The 17,394-nt window shown below is 41.9% G+C and overlaps 3 protein-coding genes across 4 annotated transcripts in view; 2 read left to right on the top strand and 1 right to left on the bottom strand.

The window, feature by feature from the left end:
- The first annotated feature begins 230 nt into the window (after positions 1–230).
- Positions 231–7,182, top strand: eif4g2a (eukaryotic translation initiation factor 4, gamma 2a). The gene is made up of 19 exons (XM_037094745.1): positions 231–333; positions 1,299–1,424; positions 1,568–1,670; positions 1,759–1,890; positions 1,979–2,045; positions 2,134–2,285; positions 2,444–2,554; positions 2,639–2,821; positions 2,917–3,055; positions 3,142–3,305; positions 3,401–3,514; positions 3,642–3,740; positions 3,826–3,930; positions 4,014–4,229; positions 4,341–4,599; positions 4,698–4,902; positions 5,021–5,229; positions 5,320–5,441; positions 6,030–7,182. Exons 6-19 carry the CDS (start codon positions 2,202–2,204, stop codon positions 6,093–6,095), a joined length of 2,076 nt encoding a protein of 691 aa, XP_036950640.1. The 5' UTR covers positions 231–333; positions 1,299–1,424; positions 1,568–1,670; positions 1,759–1,890; positions 1,979–2,045; positions 2,134–2,201; the 3' UTR covers positions 6,096–7,182.
- A 557-nt stretch (positions 7,183–7,739) lies between these two features.
- Positions 7,740–17,135, bottom strand: ctr9 (CTR9 homolog, Paf1/RNA polymerase II complex component). Its single transcript, XM_037094739.1, has 23 exons — positions 16,954–17,135; positions 15,613–15,711; positions 15,281–15,520; positions 15,059–15,176; positions 14,887–14,976; positions 14,053–14,309; positions 13,858–13,965; positions 13,535–13,771; positions 13,176–13,394; positions 12,899–13,082; positions 12,726–12,814; positions 12,441–12,626; positions 11,596–11,683; positions 11,369–11,517; positions 11,172–11,288; positions 10,937–11,082; positions 10,753–10,824; positions 9,581–9,716; positions 9,299–9,451; positions 9,036–9,187; positions 8,859–8,952; positions 8,647–8,759; positions 7,740–8,557 (listed from the first exon to the last, which is right to left on the bottom strand). Exons 1-23 carry the CDS (start codon positions 16,996–16,998, stop codon positions 8,161–8,163), a joined length of 3,489 nt encoding a protein of 1,162 aa, XP_036950634.1. The 5' UTR covers positions 16,999–17,135; the 3' UTR covers positions 7,740–8,160.
- mrvi1 (murine retrovirus integration site 1 homolog) overlaps positions 17,083–17,394 on the top strand; it is a 38,044-nt gene continuing 37,732 nt past the window's right edge. For both annotated transcript variants that reach the window (XM_037094737.1, XM_037094736.1), the window contains exon 1: positions 17,083–17,206. The gene's annotated coding sequence lies outside the window, so the exon portion shown is untranslated. The remainder of the gene's footprint in view (positions 17,207–17,394) is intronic.

Genomic DNA, 17,394 nt, shown 5'->3' with positions numbered 1-17,394 from the left:
ACTGTTCAGTTTCACATCCACTTGTACGGACACGTGTAGGCACTCATGTGCTCAACAGTTTGGTTGAAATCTCAGAACACTTACTAAAAATAAAAGCCCAGTGTGTCAGATACTATTGTCGCCTGGTTGTAATGTGCTTGATGGCACGTCAATGTGTGTTAGTTTCCATTAAAAAACATTAGCTGTCAGCTAACTAATGTGTTTTCCTGTGTGTCTCTACTTTCAGGTCGCTCTTTCCCGTCCTTCTCCTAGTACATCTTTCTTTACAGATATAATTTGTCAAGCCGCCAAAGTGGAGAGTGTCGTTGCACCAGGGGGTCCTTCTCGTTTCAGGTATTTCACTGCCCTGTCACCTTTTATACTGAAACCCTTGCCAGTACCTCACACAAAGCCTTAGGATCACATTTCCTTATCTTAAGTTAAAACCTTTTTTTTTTTTCTTTTGTTGTATCACAGCGTAGGGGGAGGAGGTGGGGGTGCACCTCAGCACTATCCCAAGACTGTCTGCAACAGGTGATTTTTCTACTTTTCCTTTCACATGTAGCACCTAGACACTAGTCCCAGGTACATAACAATTAATACACATCGAAATTGGGCTTTATTTGCACTCACACTTATAATTCTTTTTACATCAACACCTCTGGGAGAGAAGGGTGTCTCTAATATCTGGCTTGATGCCATGACAGGGTGGTGGTTTCCTGTTGTTGTGATATAGCTTGTCATTTGAAAAATGGATATTGCTTTTACTTTGAAATTTCACAACCTTCCACCTCATTGGCAGGGGTTGGGGTGTTGCCAAGGTCAATATTTTGATACACAAGCTGGTAGCATGCCAGCTCAAGGGGAGTTTTCCTTGTGATTTTTTTCAGATGATCAGTGGTATACCGAAAAAGTAATGTTTAGTCATGTAAATTATGGCAGGAACAACGTATTTGTTTGTGGCTGAAATTTACAGCCCATTGTAAGTCAGTTAACTTCTCACAGCAGGCCTTCATGCTCAAAAAATGCAAACATGTCAAGACAAACATTTTAAATCTGAAGAGATGTGTAATAGTCGAGCAGCTGATTGTGTCACACCCTGGCAATGTGACTGCAGCCTTTTCCCTCATGCTCACTTTGGCATATTGATTAAATGCCTGATTTAATTATGAACAGGTTTTAGTGTTGGTTTAGTGGCATTGCTGTAGATGGAGGCAGGGCCTTTTTTATCTTGATCACCGAAGATATCAGGGCTAGATAACTGTGATAAGGTTTTGCTTTCCCATATTATAACATTGTCTCTATTTTTGTTTTTATAGCGAGTTCCTGGGGAAAACCCCAGGTCCTGGCGTTCAGAGATGGGTACCTTCTCGACGCATTAGAAGAGATGCAAACTCCTACAACGAGAAAGGGCATAAGGATGCAATCTTCAGGAAAGTGAGAGGGTAAGTTCTCAATTCAGGCCATTTTTACTTGACTTACACTGATGTTTAGTGTAGTGTTATTGATATTGTAAGATAGGACCTGAATATGCCAGCTTGAGATTAGTTGAATTCATAATGTTATTGCCATTTTGTCTCCTCTTTAGCATACTTAATAAGCTGACTCCTGAGAAGTTTGACAAACTATGCCTGGAGCTCCTCAATGTTGGCATAGAGTCAAAACTTGTCTTGAAAGGAATCATCTTGTTGGTGAGTATTCTCTTTAACTGTCTCATGTACATGTATTGTAACTTATGGAAATCGGCACTTAATTTATTTTCTATTTCTTTCTCCTAAGATTGTTGACAAAGCCCTTGAAGAGCCCAAGTATAGCCAGTTATACGCTCAGCTATGTCTACGCTTGGCAGAGGATGCACCAAACTTTGAAGAGCCATCATCAGAAAATCCAACAACACAAAAGCAGAATACTGTAAGATTTGAATAAGAATATGGTCTCGTATTCCTACTTTCTGGTATAGTCCATTTTGGATTTTGAATTTTTTGTTTTTGTTTTACAGACCTTCAGACGGCTTCTGATTTCTAAGCTTCAAGATGAGTTTGAGAACCGTGCCAGAAATGTTGAACGTAAGTAAACTACATTTGATGCATATGACAAGATTTGGTCTTGTGTTAAATTAATTGTTTTAAAAATTCCTTTTTGTTTTTTCTGTAGTCTTCGACAAAGATGACGGCCCACTCACCTCTGACGAGGAGGAGCAGCGTGCTATTGCAAAGATCAAGATGCTTGGCAACATCAAATTCATCGGTGAACTTGGCAAACTCAACCTCATCCACGAATCTATCCTTCATAAGTGCATCAAAACAGTAAGTTTTGTTGATCAAACATTTACATAGTTAGGTGTTATCATGAACCCAGTTTGTTTTCTTAACATGTAGATTAACCTGCCAGTCTGACCACATCCTGGAAGTTGTCCTGAGATGTCTAATTTTTAATTGTTTTTTTTAACTCATTTCTTTTAAAGCTGTTGGATAAGAAGAAGAGAGTCCAACTCAAGGATATGGGTGAAGATTTGGAATGCCTCTGTCAGATAATGAAAACAGTGGGACCTAAACTTGATCATGCAAAGGCCAGGGTGAGTATGTGGGAGAACAACCAAGTGACTGTATTGCCTAAAATCCCTTTGTTCCATTTACTAACAAATATATTCTTACTCCAGTCTTTGATGGATCAGTACTTTGGCCGCATGCAGTCCTTAACGATCAACAAGGAGCTGCCAGCAAGGATTCGTTTCCTGCTGCAGAATACAGTGGAGCTGCGTGCGAACCACTGGTCGCCACGTAAAGCTCACGTTGACAACGGACCGAAAACGATCAACCAGGTTCGTCAGGATGCAGTCAAGGTTAGTCTACCAAGTCTACTTTGGAGATTAATTGTCTGTTTTTAAATGATTTATTATATCAAATATTAACCTTTTCGTTACAATCTGTGTTGCAGGATTTAGGTGTTTTTATTCCACCTTCATCTGATGCAATGAGAAATGACTTCTTCATGGAGAACTCCTATCTGCCAACAAAGATCAAGTTTGACAGGGAACCTCTTGGTGGACTGGCTGATATGTTTGGACAGATGCCTGGTATGTGAGCTTTACACCATTACCTTGGTGTACCAATCAAGGAAACGTCCTTTATCAATGTTGTAATGTTTGTCTTGTTTTGGTAGGAATCAGCATAGGTACAGGTCCAGGGGTCATTCAGGACCACTATTCCCCAACCATGGGACGTCATCGCACAACCCCGCACTACAATGGCCATGCTGTAAACGGCAACAGTTCACACCAGCCTCAGTTTGAAGCAGGAAGCAAACCATACATAAAACCAAGCCAGGTATGTACAGTGCAGCTACAATGTAATTTTCTTCTGTTATAGTAAATTTAGGGAGTCATCTTTCCTCACAATGTATCTTAAATCTCTTTCAAAAGGGGCAGAATTCACCAGTTTTCAGCCATAAACAGAATCACACCGCGCAGCTGCAGATGCAGTCTAAGGATATGGCTCCACGTTTCAGCAAGAAGGGGAAGCTCAATGCTGATGAGGTATGACCACTCACATTCATAAGCTGAGATGGTGTTTGTTTTTATTGCGTCTTAAGGTTTTTATTTTGGGAGTAGGCTGAGCTCCATTTTAAATTGATCGTGTTGGCTGTCTTCACTCCTTTTTTAGGTCAGTCTGAGGCCAGCACAGTCCTTCATCTTGAATAAAAAACAAGTGCAGAAGCCACCAATGACTATGATTCCTGCCCAAGGTTCACCACTAGGACAGGTAACATTTTATCGTTAACAGAGAAATCTGTTTTCTGATGTGGTAGTCCCAGTGAACAGATATTCATTTGGCTTTCTTTGTTTAGTCTCCACAGCTTGGCCTGAAAATCAACCCTCCTCCTATTCAGGAAAAACCTGCCAAGTCGACTAAGAAAGCCCCACCTACAAAGGAAGAGTTGCAGAAAATGACCGTACGTTTCACGCAGTGTGCTTCCTTTATCCACATTATACTGTATAACTAGCATACTAAATCTGAATGTCATTCCCTCTTCAGGAGACTTTGGTGGTAGATTACCTGAACAGCAAGAACACCGAAGAGGCAGTGAATGCTGTGAGGGAGATGAGGGCTCCAAAGCACTTCTTGTCTGAGATGCTGAACAAGATTGTGGTGTATTCCCTTGACCGTTCAGATGAGGACAAGGAACATGCAAGCACCCTGGTCCATGCACTCTGCACAGAGGGCATTGTCACTGGAGAAAACCTAATGCAGGTCAGTGTTGTAACCTTCAGATATTTAAAATGAATTGGAATGTACAAAACTCTTAACCATCTGAATGTGAAGTGGTAGTTCTGCACTAACCATTCTGTTTGTTTTTGATAGGCTTTTTTGGGTGTTCTGGACCAGTGTCCCAAGATTGAGGAAGAAATCCCGCTGGTCAAGTCCTACCTGGCACAGTTTGCAGCTCGCGCCATCATTGTAGACCTGGTCAGCATCACCGATTTGGCCCACCCGCTGGAGAATGGTGCACATTTTCCACTGTTCCTGCTCTGTCTGCAGCAGCTGGTCAAACTGAAGGATCGTGAGTGGCTGGGTGATCTGTTCCAGCAGAGCAAGGTCAACATGCTGAAGATGCTACCTGGTATGTGTAAACCTGTTCTGACCATATGTTCTTTTCCAAATGTGAGTCTTTTGTTGGTACTGATGGGTATTTTTTTTCTTTGTTCCATCCTCTCATAGAATGCGACCAGAACAAAGACAGAATGCTGGAGATTCTTGAGGGGAAAGGTCTCAGCTTTTTGTTCCCACTCATGAAACTGGAGAAGGAGCTGCTGAAGCAGATCAAAGTAGATCCCTCTCCACAGTCCATCTACAAGTGGATCAAAGACAACATCTCCCCTAAACTCCACACTGACAAGGGCTTTGTCAACATCCTCATGACAAGGTACAGCAGTGGACCACGTCTCCAATGAAATTAATCTTTGATAAAATAAATAATAAAAAAATCTTTGAAGTCTAGTCTTCAGGCATTTACCATCATTTGATAATTTGTTCTCTGGCAGTTTCCTGCAGTACATTGCTTATGAGATCAACCCTGACGATGATGAAGAGCAGCATTCATCCCCCAGTAAAGAGCAGCTGGATGAGGAGAAGCAACTCCTGCTGTCTTTCAAGCCGGTGATGCAGAAGTTTCTGCACGATCACATCGACCTGCAAGTCAGTGCCATGTACGCCCTGCAGGTCCACTGCAACGCGAAGGGTTTCCCCAAAGGTACATACACACACCTGTCAAGTGTAACTGATGGTCTGAGTGAGGGAAGGTGTTTGTGCAGAAGCTTGATATTTGCTCTTCTGTTTTCAGGCATGTTGCTTCGCTACTTTGTGAACTTTTATGACATGGAAATAATCGAAGAAGAAGGCTTCCTTTCTTGGAAAGAAGATGTCAACCAAGAGTATCCAGGGAAGGGGAAAGCATTATTTCAGGTAATACTATATCCACTGCTTGAGATTATCTTTGGTTTGGTAAAGTTTTTCTGCTACCTGACAGAACAGCAGCAACATGTTTGTGATCAATAGTAGCCTGGTTATGATCAACTTGGAATATTCCAAGAGAAGTGCATATTAAATATATATCCTTTGTTTGAGACAAGTTGATGTGCTAGCTGGAATACTCATAAAACCAAATTCTGTAGCATGTAAATGCCTTTTCTCAAAGTTTCTGACCGTCCTCTGAAATCTCAGTCACCACCAATTTCTGTACCCACAGAGTGCAGCCCAGGGTACTGTGCTGATCAGGTGTACAGGGATATTAAAAAAGGGGGGGGGGCTGCAATGATTCCTTGTAGTCACACTCTTAATCTGTTCTAGCAAAGAAAGGCATGAAAGATCGTCCGAAAACCAGGATACGGCCATGTCAACTTACAGATGTTTCTGAAGACGTATATAACTCTTGACAGTTTACGCTGGCTCTCTAAAGCGGCTCACATGTGATGCTCCCTTCATGTATACTCAAAAAGTGATTCTTTAGGAAAAGAAAACTTTGTCTTATTGAGATGTTGTTTGATGGCGCAGGTGAACCAGTGGCTGACCTGGCTGGAGACTGCAGAGGAAGAGGAGTCTGAAGATGAAGATTACTGAGGAACAGGCCAAAGCCATGTGTTATCAGGATGCAATGAAAGATTTATTTTTTACTTCATACAATTTTCTTCTTTTTTTGTCTTCATGCCCTTCCCTCAACTCCTCCCCTCTAGTCTTGTTTATCCCCTCCAACCACTGTTACAATTCATTCTGCTATGTTTAACCAGATCAAGCCAGCCTCACTACCATCTTATTGTATTTATGCTTTTCTCTCTGATTTTCAATCTCCTTTGATGTCCTATAGCAGATGTTTTAATACATTTCAATCATCGTGGGTAATGTTTTTTTTCTTTTTAACAGTAGGTAATGTGCAGGAAACCACCAGCACCAGAACCTGACCCATTTATCACCTTTTACATGTGGTCAGTCACCAAGTGCTGCCATAACTATTAACTTAAACTGTTTACAAAAGAGAAAAGCCTCCATCAAAGCAGAGTCTTTTCTCATTTTTATCTGCTTTTGTTAATCAGTTTTTAGATGCACTTTGCTCAACATCATGAGTCGTTGCAATAGTAAAATACACTCTTTGATTTCTAGAAACAATCCTAAGTTGCAGTTTTCAGCTGCTTTGATTTAATAATGGTTTCCTTGTGCTTGACAGCTGACCATTTTGTCTGAGAATTCATAACAATCTGGATTTGATATCTAACAGCAGTGGTTTTTGTTTGTGCAGTGTGATTCCAGTAACCCATTTTTTAACAAATCAAGAGCTTTTTTTTTTTTTTTTTTAAGTGTACAAAACGCTTGTGCTGTTAGGAATGAATCTGCGTGGCCTTTTTTTTTTTTTTTAATTTATCAATTCATATGGATATACCTCTAATGTATCTCGGACTATACTTGAATGTCTCGATTTTAACTTTGAGACAGCCAAAGCTTAGTTTCCTGTGCTACAGTCGTTCACCACCATGTGTGGAAAATTTTACGTCGGTTTGCCATATTTGTCAAGTTTTTAAATGGTCTTTTTATCTTCATGAAATTATAAAGAATGCACTGTGTGTACACTTAAACCTTCTTTCAGAGTGTCAGCACAAGAAGTTGAGTGTACAACTACAGATCAACCTTGAATAAAGTTTAACAATTCATTTTGTCCTGAGGAGTTTTTTGTTTTTTTTCTTGCCAACCTTGAAAACCATGGTTAAATCAAGCACAATTTGTAAAGTAAATTTACGACCTGTGTTCCTGAAATCCAAGACTGATTCAGCATGGTGGGTTTCGCTGTATATATCTCCAATGTTTCATCAAGAACTAGAGCACATTGTACATAAAGGTTCTTATTTGTTACAGCTGCTTGGCTCCAGATAAGTGCAGACATGGAGCTCATTTAAACTTGATGGCACTTTGGACAGAAATTCTTTTACTGCATAACATCCTGTAAATATGTAATGACATACAATCTAATTCTAAAGACTTTGGTTAGGATAACTACTTCTTGGAACTGTATCAATGTCACTGATCCTATTTTTGATGAAATCCACATTTAAGGGATGTAAACAATGTTTTAAATGCCACTTTTTAGCTGGTTACAAACTTGAATTGATAGTTTCAAATGGAGGATCAGATATCTGCAGTTTCAACATCAAACTGTCCTGGGCAAGGACATTAAGAGTGTTGCTGAAGTATATGTAGTGCACCAACACATTCACATCTTAAAAGAAACTCTTTACTTTCACAAAAGGTATAAGAATGGACAATCATTTTGTTGTAAGCAAAAGTCAAAGTTGAAGGGCTTTTTGTACTGAGTCATTAACAGTGTAATACGGAAGCAGAGGGTCCACATCTTACACAATTCATTGTTTTTATTTGAAACTGAGGCAAGGTCTCATTTTGGGTCATTCTCTCCTCTTCAGAAAAAGACTGACACCTTTGTCTTTAACAAAACACAGCATCTCTGAAAAGACACATAAGATGTGAGGAATACACCACAATGCTCTGTCACAAAAAAACTTCTAGGCTAATTCAAAGATATGATGTGGACAGAAGCTCCTGCGTTTACTAGAAAATAAAAACGATGTGGAGAGTTTTCTCAGCATCAAAGGGGACGAGTCTGTGAGGAGCATTAGAAGATTTAATCGCTGTCGTCATCGTTGTTGGAGGCTTCAGGTTCAGAAGCGTTGTCAGAGCGCTGTGGCGAGCCCTCGTTGTCAGAGCCCTGTTCAGACCCTCTGTCCGATCCTCGGTCTGACGCTGCAGCGGGCGAACCGGGCCGGGACTCATCTTCTGATCCTGACCGACTCCTCTTGCTCTCGTTGTCTGACTGCTCAGAGTCGGACTGCCGCTGCACCCTCCTCTTCTTAACTGGACGGTCGCTGCCAGAGTCGTCATCCTCAGAGCCTGCAGAGCGACGAGGGCTGCCCGCCTCGCTGCCAGAGCGGTTCCTTCCTCCATCTGACTCGCTGTCGGACGCAATGCGCTTCCTGTGGCCGCCCTCCTCCTCGGATCCTGACCCGCTGTCTCTTTGTTGTCTGAGTTAGAAAAGTGCACTCATTAGTTTACTGTTTACTAATTCACTTTTTTTTGAACACCTGCTTAATTTATAGTTTTTTCCTTTTACCTGTCTTCAGCGATTTTCAGTCCATCCTCATCTGAGGAGGAGTCAGAGGAAGAGATGATGGCCTTGGACTTGATCTTTCCTTTGAGAGAAGGTGGCAGACGCTCCGGCTGAGGCTAAAAATTTGAACACATTAAACAGAAATTAGGCAAAAAAATTTTCAACAGGATTTCAAGAACATTAATCGCGACTCGAGAACAGAAGACTCAAAGGACCTTTTCAAACTTCTTGCGTTCTTTGGGTTTACGCTGCTTCTTGGGCCGTGATGCTCCTTCCTCATCATCGCTGTCATCTCCTCCTTTAGCAGGTCTGAAAAGCAGGACGTGCTGTGAGTGTCTTGTGTGCCTTGTGTAACAGTCAAAATGAACTACAGTGCAGTGCAGCAGGCTCACCTCCTCCTCTTCTTGCGAGACTTCTTCTCTCCGTCCTCACCCTCTTCCTGCTCGCTGCCGCTGCCCCCCCTTCTCTTCTTCTTCTTCTTCATTGGCAGGTCCTCGTCAGAGTCGTCATTAACAAACTCATCCATGTCAGCTCCTTTCTTACGCTTTAAAAAGATGAAGAAAAGAAACGAGTACATTATTCACACTGAATTCCCTACAGTTTCTGCTCAGTGTCTGAATCCGCTCTTGAGATTTCTAACGGTGCCAACACTCACACGTCCTCCTCCACCGCCTCCCTTCTTCTTTTCTTTGGCCATTTCCTTTGATCCCTCGGCAAAGGTGAGCAGGTTCTTGGTCTTCTCCACGTACAACGCTCTCTGCTCCAGGAGCTTCTTCTGTTCCTCCACCTCTTTGTTCCGCTTTTCTTCCTACATTTGAGGGTGACAAGCCAACCAATTAATGAGAAGCACTTGACTGTAGCCAATAAAAACCTAGTTATTAGTGAGAAACTACCAAAATGTTTTATGGTTCTAAAAACCTCTGGAAAGGAGAAGTACCTGTTCTTTCATCAGCTGCTGACGCAGCTGGTCTCTCTCCTGTTCTTGTTTGGCCCGAAGCTCCTTCTCCTCCTCATCCTGCTTCCTGGCTCTCGCCACATGGTACTGAGCCTGACTCAACAGGTCAGAGCACTGCCTGCAACCCCACAACACACCCAAACCTCAAATATATTACAACATGTACTAAATGAACACAACTCCAGCACGAGAAACAGAGAAACTATTAGTTGTGTTGATATTAGCTTTAAAAAACAACTACGTTTAGAGCCTGGGCTGATTGTGACATGAAGATGTTGCAGTTTAAGTTGTGACAAAATAAAGAAAAACTCTTAATGTCTGCAAAATTAAACTTTTGTGGATAAACATAAAAAACAAACAGGGGCCAATATTGATGGAAGAATTGGTCTTGTTATTTTAACAGCTGAAAACAAATTAAACAATCTTAAATCCAGTCCCTGGTTGCTTTTTCTATTTGTATTCCTGATTTGTAACCAAAGGATTTCATGTTTAACAGCAAAGAGAAGAAAATGACAGATTTTTGTTTATTACAAGCAAGATGTTAAATCTGTCTTTGCTGGAAGGATGTCAAAAAACCTGTTGTCTGTTGTTTGATGGCTGAAACTGAATTCACATGACCGGATTTTAGCCCTGATCTGCTCTTGCCGTCACAGACTTTTTTGGGGGAGTTTGCCCACAAAAAGGCCCAGATCAGGGCTGGATCAAGCGCACACTCCCGTTAATCTCTGGTTGTGTGTTACCCTATTACTGATCGGTCATGTTGTCAACCATAAACTTGAGGTAGAAAGTTGTGTAGCATGAAGAGGACAACGATCTGATGACATTAAAGAATTTCCTACAAGCGTTGTCCTTGAAAGATAATACATACAATCATGTGAAATCAATTTAATTCAAGTTTGGAATTGCTTTATAACATTCTTGGGGAAGCTTTGGAAACTTGGGTGACATGGGACTTGTTTCTAGGAAATGCCAATGATACTGTTGTGTCAGTGTCTACTGTACAATGCCATCTTGTCCAACATGTGTGAAGGGGGTGGTGGTTTTACATCACTGACCATTTTATTTATTGTTCCAATGTATTTCTGACTTGTTAAAGGCAAAACCTAATGAATACATTTCTATTAAAAACCTGGTGAAAATTAATTCAGACTGACCTGGCCTCAGAGGCAGCGAGTGCGAGGTCAAACCGCATCTTGTCTCCGGCCTTGCTGAGGTAGCTGAAATACCTGTGTGAAGAGGAGGAGGAGGAGGAGGAGGGAGATGAAATTTGAAGATTAGGCACCTGGCAGCCAGAGGATCAGGCTGGGGGGAGGGGGAGGAGATATAAATCAAGCTTACCTGTGAGCCAGTTCAAGTTCTTTGACGGCGCTGAGCACAGCCTTCAAATTGCTCTTCTCGTCTTTAAGCACGAGAGTGGCCAGCCTCTGCAGCACCAGAGCCACGTTGAACATCAGCACCGTGTCGCTGGGCGCCACATGGCGGGCCTTGTTGGGGGATACAGTAGAAAGGCGAGGTTAGACTCCTTTCAGATAGCTGCGCAAAGTAAAAGCCTTTCCTTTTTGCTCCACATTACCTTCAGCAGCATCTGCTTGCACTCTTGGAGTTTCCCACATTTGAAGAGTGCCCTCGCGAGGTACAGCAGCACCTCAGTGTTCTGGTATTTGTAAAATTTCTTCAGGCAGTTCTCATACTGTGGAAGAGGTTTAAATACTCAACAAACACGAAGAACAATAATCATTTTTGATAGGTGATCCCAGCTGGGGCCCTTACCATCTGCACAGCGCTGATGTACTGCTTCTGTTCCACATAGATGTGAGCCAGATTCAACCAGACGTCACTGATGTCTGCTGTGGCTTCCCTCACCTGCGCAAACACATCTCGAGCCTCTCTGAAGTAGCCTTTGTGGGCCAGGACGGCACCTGGACACGAGACGTTTGAGTTCAGTATTTCATACTTATAAAGTAGCATGAATACAAAGACTTAAAAAAATAACACACCGATGCCATTGGCAGCATAGAGGTTCTTGGAGTCATTTCGCAGGACTTGTTTGTATATCGCCAGGGCTCGATCCTGGTGTCTCTTTTCCTGTGAACAGAAAAAAAAGCCTTACTCCATTTGAGAATCTACTATTTCTCTTCTCACACACACACACACACACACACACACACACACACACACACACACACACACAGACACACACACACACAGACACACACACACACACACACACACACACACACTCACGTCAGGGTTTCCCACGGGGTTTTATCACTGTTATGCTCCACCTTGCCTGAAATTGAGAGCGTCACAGCTAACATATGAAATTATTAGACTAATTTTAAGCCTATTAGGTTTGTTAACAACTGCCGTTGTGGAGTGAGTAATGAAAAGGTACAGAGGTTTTTGAGAAAAATGTTCAACTTGGAAATATATTCTTAGAATTTCATTTCAGTTCAAAGAAATCCTGGCAAGTTAGAAAAAGATGAATACTGTACTTTGCATTTTGCAGGAACAGAGTCAAATGTTACGTTAAATCTTATTTTTGACACAAGTGAACATGATCAGACTAAGGGAGTTTGTATATCGGTTTTCTTTCTGAAGGTGCACATACAATTTTCACAACAAATCTTTTTGATTTATAACTTTATTTTACCTCAGATCATGTGTGTTGTCTTCACAAAAGCACAAGAACTGACACTTACCGAAGAACGAAAAAAACAACTACATGTAGTGTAGGTGTGAATCACTGTTATTATTTAGCAAAGCATTCACAAAAGTACTTTAACGTTCAACATTTACAACTTCGATATAACACCAAAAATTAAATAACACGTGACTGCACCTTTTCCCGGTCTCTGGTGGGCTGGTGCAGAGTCTGCAGCCACACGTTACCCAGAGCCAACATGGAGTAGGTGTCGTTCTGCGTGGACGGCTGCTTCAGAATACGCTCAAACTTCTTCTGGCCTGGTCCCCACTCCTGTTTGGCTAAGTGAAGGTTTCCTATCAGAGACCAGGCGTCTGGGTGATCCTGCACCAAACAGATCAGATAATGTTGGCCAGAGTTTCACATTAGATTTTGTTAATCTCTGTTGTTAAGATATTGATACTACAACAGGCGACAATGTACCTGATTAATCTGCAGGGCCTCTTTGAACCAATCAGAGGCTTCATAGAAGTTTCCTTTGTCGCGAGCCATCGCTCCAAGACGCAAATAACCTGGAGGCCAGAAATTAAAGTAATTTGTTACAGAATACCAATGTTTTTCTTCTTGCTCTCGCTTGAATGATGTCACATGCTTACAGTCCACATAGTTGGGATGCTCCCTGAGGATGTTTTTGTAGAGTTTCTCGGCTTCGTGGAATTCACACATTGCCTCGTACAGGCGGGCCAGATTGTAAGACGTGGTGACAGAAATGGCATTGTAGTAATGCTCGTCGTGCTCTCCTTCAGCTTTGGCCCTCTCGAGAGATGCAAGAAAGTATTTCTGTGGAAGAGAAGACAACAATATTAACTGCTCCTGCAAACTTCATGATCACAGAAAAAAATGAAATAAGCTGTAATGTATACTGATAGCTACCTTTGCCTCTCCAAGGTTTCCCAGTCTGAAGTGAAGAGCGCCCAGGTTGTTGAGGATCTCAGGGGGAACATCAGCCTGCACTTTCTCCTGCAGGATGCGGGTGGCTGTGCCGTACGCCGACAGTGCTCCTTGTATGTCGGTCTGCTCCAGGATCTGAGCCAGCTCAATCCACGCCTCCACATCATCTGGGTACTGCTCTGTCACCTTCTTCAAATGACCCTAGGGAACAAAGACAGTGAAATGTATTCAGATATGACCATCCAATCTTTTACACTTGATCATTTTTGCAGCACAAGTGTAATCAGACGAGCAAACATCTTAACGAGCCTGTGAGGAAATAATCTGTGCAGGGTGCCTACTTTAGCAATGTCTCTCTTCTCCTGATCGTCAGATGTTGCGTAAAGAGACCCGAGGATTTTCATAGTCTCGTAGTTGTTGGGGTAGGCCTTTAAAACCTTCTCGAAGCACTGCGCCGCGTTCTCCTTGTCTCGTCGATACACATACATCTGCCCCAGGCCAAAGAAGGGCAACACAAAAGTGGACGAGGCAAACTGAGTGGCCTGGTAGTAATACTGAAAAGCTTGGTCGTAGTCCTCCTGGAAGAAGAAGGAGAAAAGACTTATCAGATATGCAAAGCGATGACACAGACAGTGCCTTGCCTCAGAATCAGTCAGGATCTTACCTGCACGTGAAATGAGCGAGCCAACTGGTAGCAACTTTCAGCCTGCATGGCCTCGACCTCTGTGTTATGGAAAGCGTGGAGGGCCAGATGCTGCACTTTACTGTAATCCTGATAGTAAGGAGAAAACACACGTGTGAATTATGATTAAACAACACTCCGGTTTAGATTTGTGTAAGTGTTACGGTGACTGCAGACCTTTTTGAAGAAGAAGTGGTTGGCGAGGTGGTTGAGCACCATGGGGTTGCTGGGGTCGATGGTGTAGGCCCGCGACAGAAGCTGCACGCCATTCTTGATGGAGTCTGCTTCCTTGTTGTTGAGTTCTAAAACTGCCAAACCGACGAGAGCTCCCACACACTTTGAATTCAGCTCAAGGGCTCGGCCAAACGCCAGACGAGCTTTCTCCAGCTTGTTGAGCTTGACAAAACAGTGGCCCATCCCCAGCCGTACCTCAGCTGGACAGATACACAGGAACAAGATAAACGATAGATGAGGAATTATCTTGAAAAAGTCTCTGTCTTCAGCTCCTGTCACTATTGCATTACTCATTCAAAGTCAGGCTGATACATGGGTCAATATCTAATTTTCCCTGATAAGAGGGTGTTAACAATCAATGTTGTTAAATATGAAAAAGTGATGACGGTCCGTTAATGTTTTACCTGCAGCAATTTTATCGAGATTTGCCAACAGCAAAAACAATCACCACCTTTTCAAGTTATAGCAAAATCAATCAGCAATAAATGTGATAACTTATGCCAATCATAAAAAAGAGATTCTTCATAGCAGGTATTTCCTGCTTTGAGGAACTAAGGAACATTTGTTTTAATCTCTATTTTAAAAAGGACTATTGACATATCATAGATTATAGGAAGATTATCATAACCAGGTTTTTTTATTCTCAGATATTGATATATTGTACCGACCAGACTTCAGTATTAGTAAGCATGTAAGCAAAAGTGTATTCACTTACATAGTAGTGAATAGTAATAATATCATAGTATTTCTACAGAGTTCTGTTTTGATGATGTTTACCTGGGCAGCCGGGGTTTGTACGTAGAGCCTTTTTGTAATAAGCCAGCGCTCCTCTGTAATCCTTTTTATTGAAGGAGATGCAGGCCTTCCCTGTTGAATGAAAACGTGTCATTATTTTAGCCAATCAACCACAGAGGTGAAGAATAATATGTTATCTTTAAATTCATCTTGCCAAGCAAAGCAGGGATGTTGTTGGTGGACTGATTGAGTACAAAGTGGAACTGAGCGTCGGCCTGGTCCATCTTGTCTCCTTCCAGCAGGCAGAAACAGGCTCTTCCCAGCAAATGGTTCTGAGTAATTCAGAAGTATATGACAGTGATATTTATAACATCATCAGTGGAGCCACTGAAATTGTCTCTCATCATCACAGGCCATGACAGACTTTTTTTCTTACCTGATCGTACATGATGATTTTGTCTGCCATGGTATAGAGCAGCGTGGCCTGCGTGATGAGCTCTTTCTTGGCATCTTTGTTTTTCTCTTTTCGTGCTTGCTGGACATAGTAAGCTGCTAATGTGTCCAGACAGGTCATCTGGTCTTTCTCATGGTCTCTGTAGTCGAGGTTTCCATCAATACGAGCTGCCTCCAAAAGCTTGACAAAATCCTCCGTTTTGCCCTGTTTGTAGTACTCCAACTGAAAGACACACATTTCAAACTGTGACAACTGGCAAACTGACGAAAACATTTCAACTGTGTGTGTGTGTTACTGCAGGTCCACTGACTCACCGCCAATGCGATCCATATGTGCAGCTGTGTATGCTCCTGTTTCAGGATACTGATGACCTCGTCACCTTCTGGCAGCTGGTCAAAGTCGAGCTCAATAACCTAAAAGATACAGTTTGTTCAAGTTGTTAAGCATCGACATCTGAAAGAAACTCAATTTATCATTTCAGATTGTTATGAATTAGGAATGTGAGCGACTGGTTGAAGCGTCGATCAAACGTTACTGACATCACTGGTCAGCACCAGAGATACCTGTATCACTACTGTTTCATTGATGTACAGATCTAAATGATATAATTTGTACTACAGTAAATCGTCACGTCCTCCTAGTGCCATGTTGCTGTATAAAAAAAACAAGCATTTGCCACCAAGGGATGCTTGTTAACTGTTGTGCTTAAGATGTGATCTGCACAGTAATTTTTTCTTCAATACATTTTTGACTGTTTTCTTACTTTTAGACTTGTCAACTAGTCCAAGTTCAAACCACATCAGAGGAGTTAGTCATTCACCAGGGTGTCAGCCGCCAGAGCTTTTACAATATCATTCATACCATGTTAAGTTATCCCTTAGTCTGCAATATCTCGAGGTATATTAGGCCATTGTGGGTGATGATGCTGATATTACTTATGTTTTAGCGACTTTTGCATCAACTCAACTGAGTACTGGCTTTTGTAAAATATTCAATTTAATGAGTACAACTGACTACCCTGTCTCTGTATTTGATCTATTAACTTAGTATCACACTATTCACTCAATCATCAGTTATTTTGAGGAGGTGTTAATTCACCTATGGTGGAAGGTGTAACGCCGATGGCATATCGATGACGATATAAAATAACATATACTGTAAGAGACGCACCACTGCTTTCTTTAGATCCGGCTACTTTTGATGCTTTCCTCAGTGTCTCTGACACCGATGCTGTTGTAGCTTAAACATATTATATAATAGGATGTGCATTTAAAGTACTCTGAGTAAAACAGGATCTGTGTAACAATTGCATTCAGCGTGGACAGCTTCTTCGACCGTCAACGATGGAAAACAAAACAATATCTAACCTTTTAACTTGAATCAGTGTCTGAGCTCATATTTCATTCACAGTCAGAATGTTAATTTAACTAACGTTAGCACTTTTATATGGTTTGCTCCAATCGTTCTCGGTAGCGTTTACGTTTCGTGTCGAGTTGCAGATATCCTCACACTCGCACTTTACATTAAATACATCGCTGTGTTGAACATTGGCTAATGCTAGCTGGAGTTAGCATACACGGCTAGCAGCAGCGCAGCGAGGTTCACTCTGCCAAACATTCACAACAAATCAAGTTCACTCATTAGACGAGTTTTACCTCATCTGTGTCCCGTAACGGGATCTCAATAGAGCCCCGAGACATCTTGGCGGACGAAAAATCCACTCGAAGTCAGAGTTGTAAAAATATTTTTAAAAAATGTTTAAGCCCGCTGTCGGTTGGTAGCTACTTCATGCTTCCGATAGGAAACAAATAGACGTGCAGTGCAACGGAAATTGTGTCCGGCTAGATCTTGCTTTTGGAGGCGTTCCACATGATATTGAACACACGATGCTCCTTGAGGAAAACACGGGTGGATATTTGCATTCAACGTATTAAGCCTCTCCAAGAATACTGGGGGTTTTAATGAAGTCAGACAATTATGAAGAAAAATCAAGAAAAATATCAGTTTGTTTTTTTTAATTGTCTGAGAATAATGAAATTAGCTCTTTACATTTACTTCAAAGTTCAGACAGTGGAGGAAATGCCTGGCAGACTGTG

Source organism: Acanthopagrus latus, chromosome 4, assembly GCF_904848185.1.
Source record: "Acanthopagrus latus isolate v.2019 chromosome 4, fAcaLat1.1, whole genome shotgun sequence".
NCBI lineage: Eukaryota > Metazoa > Chordata > Actinopteri > Spariformes > Sparidae > Acanthopagrus > Acanthopagrus latus.
Note: the sequence above shows the minus strand (reverse complement) of the source record. Positions and strands in the feature narration are given on the sequence as shown.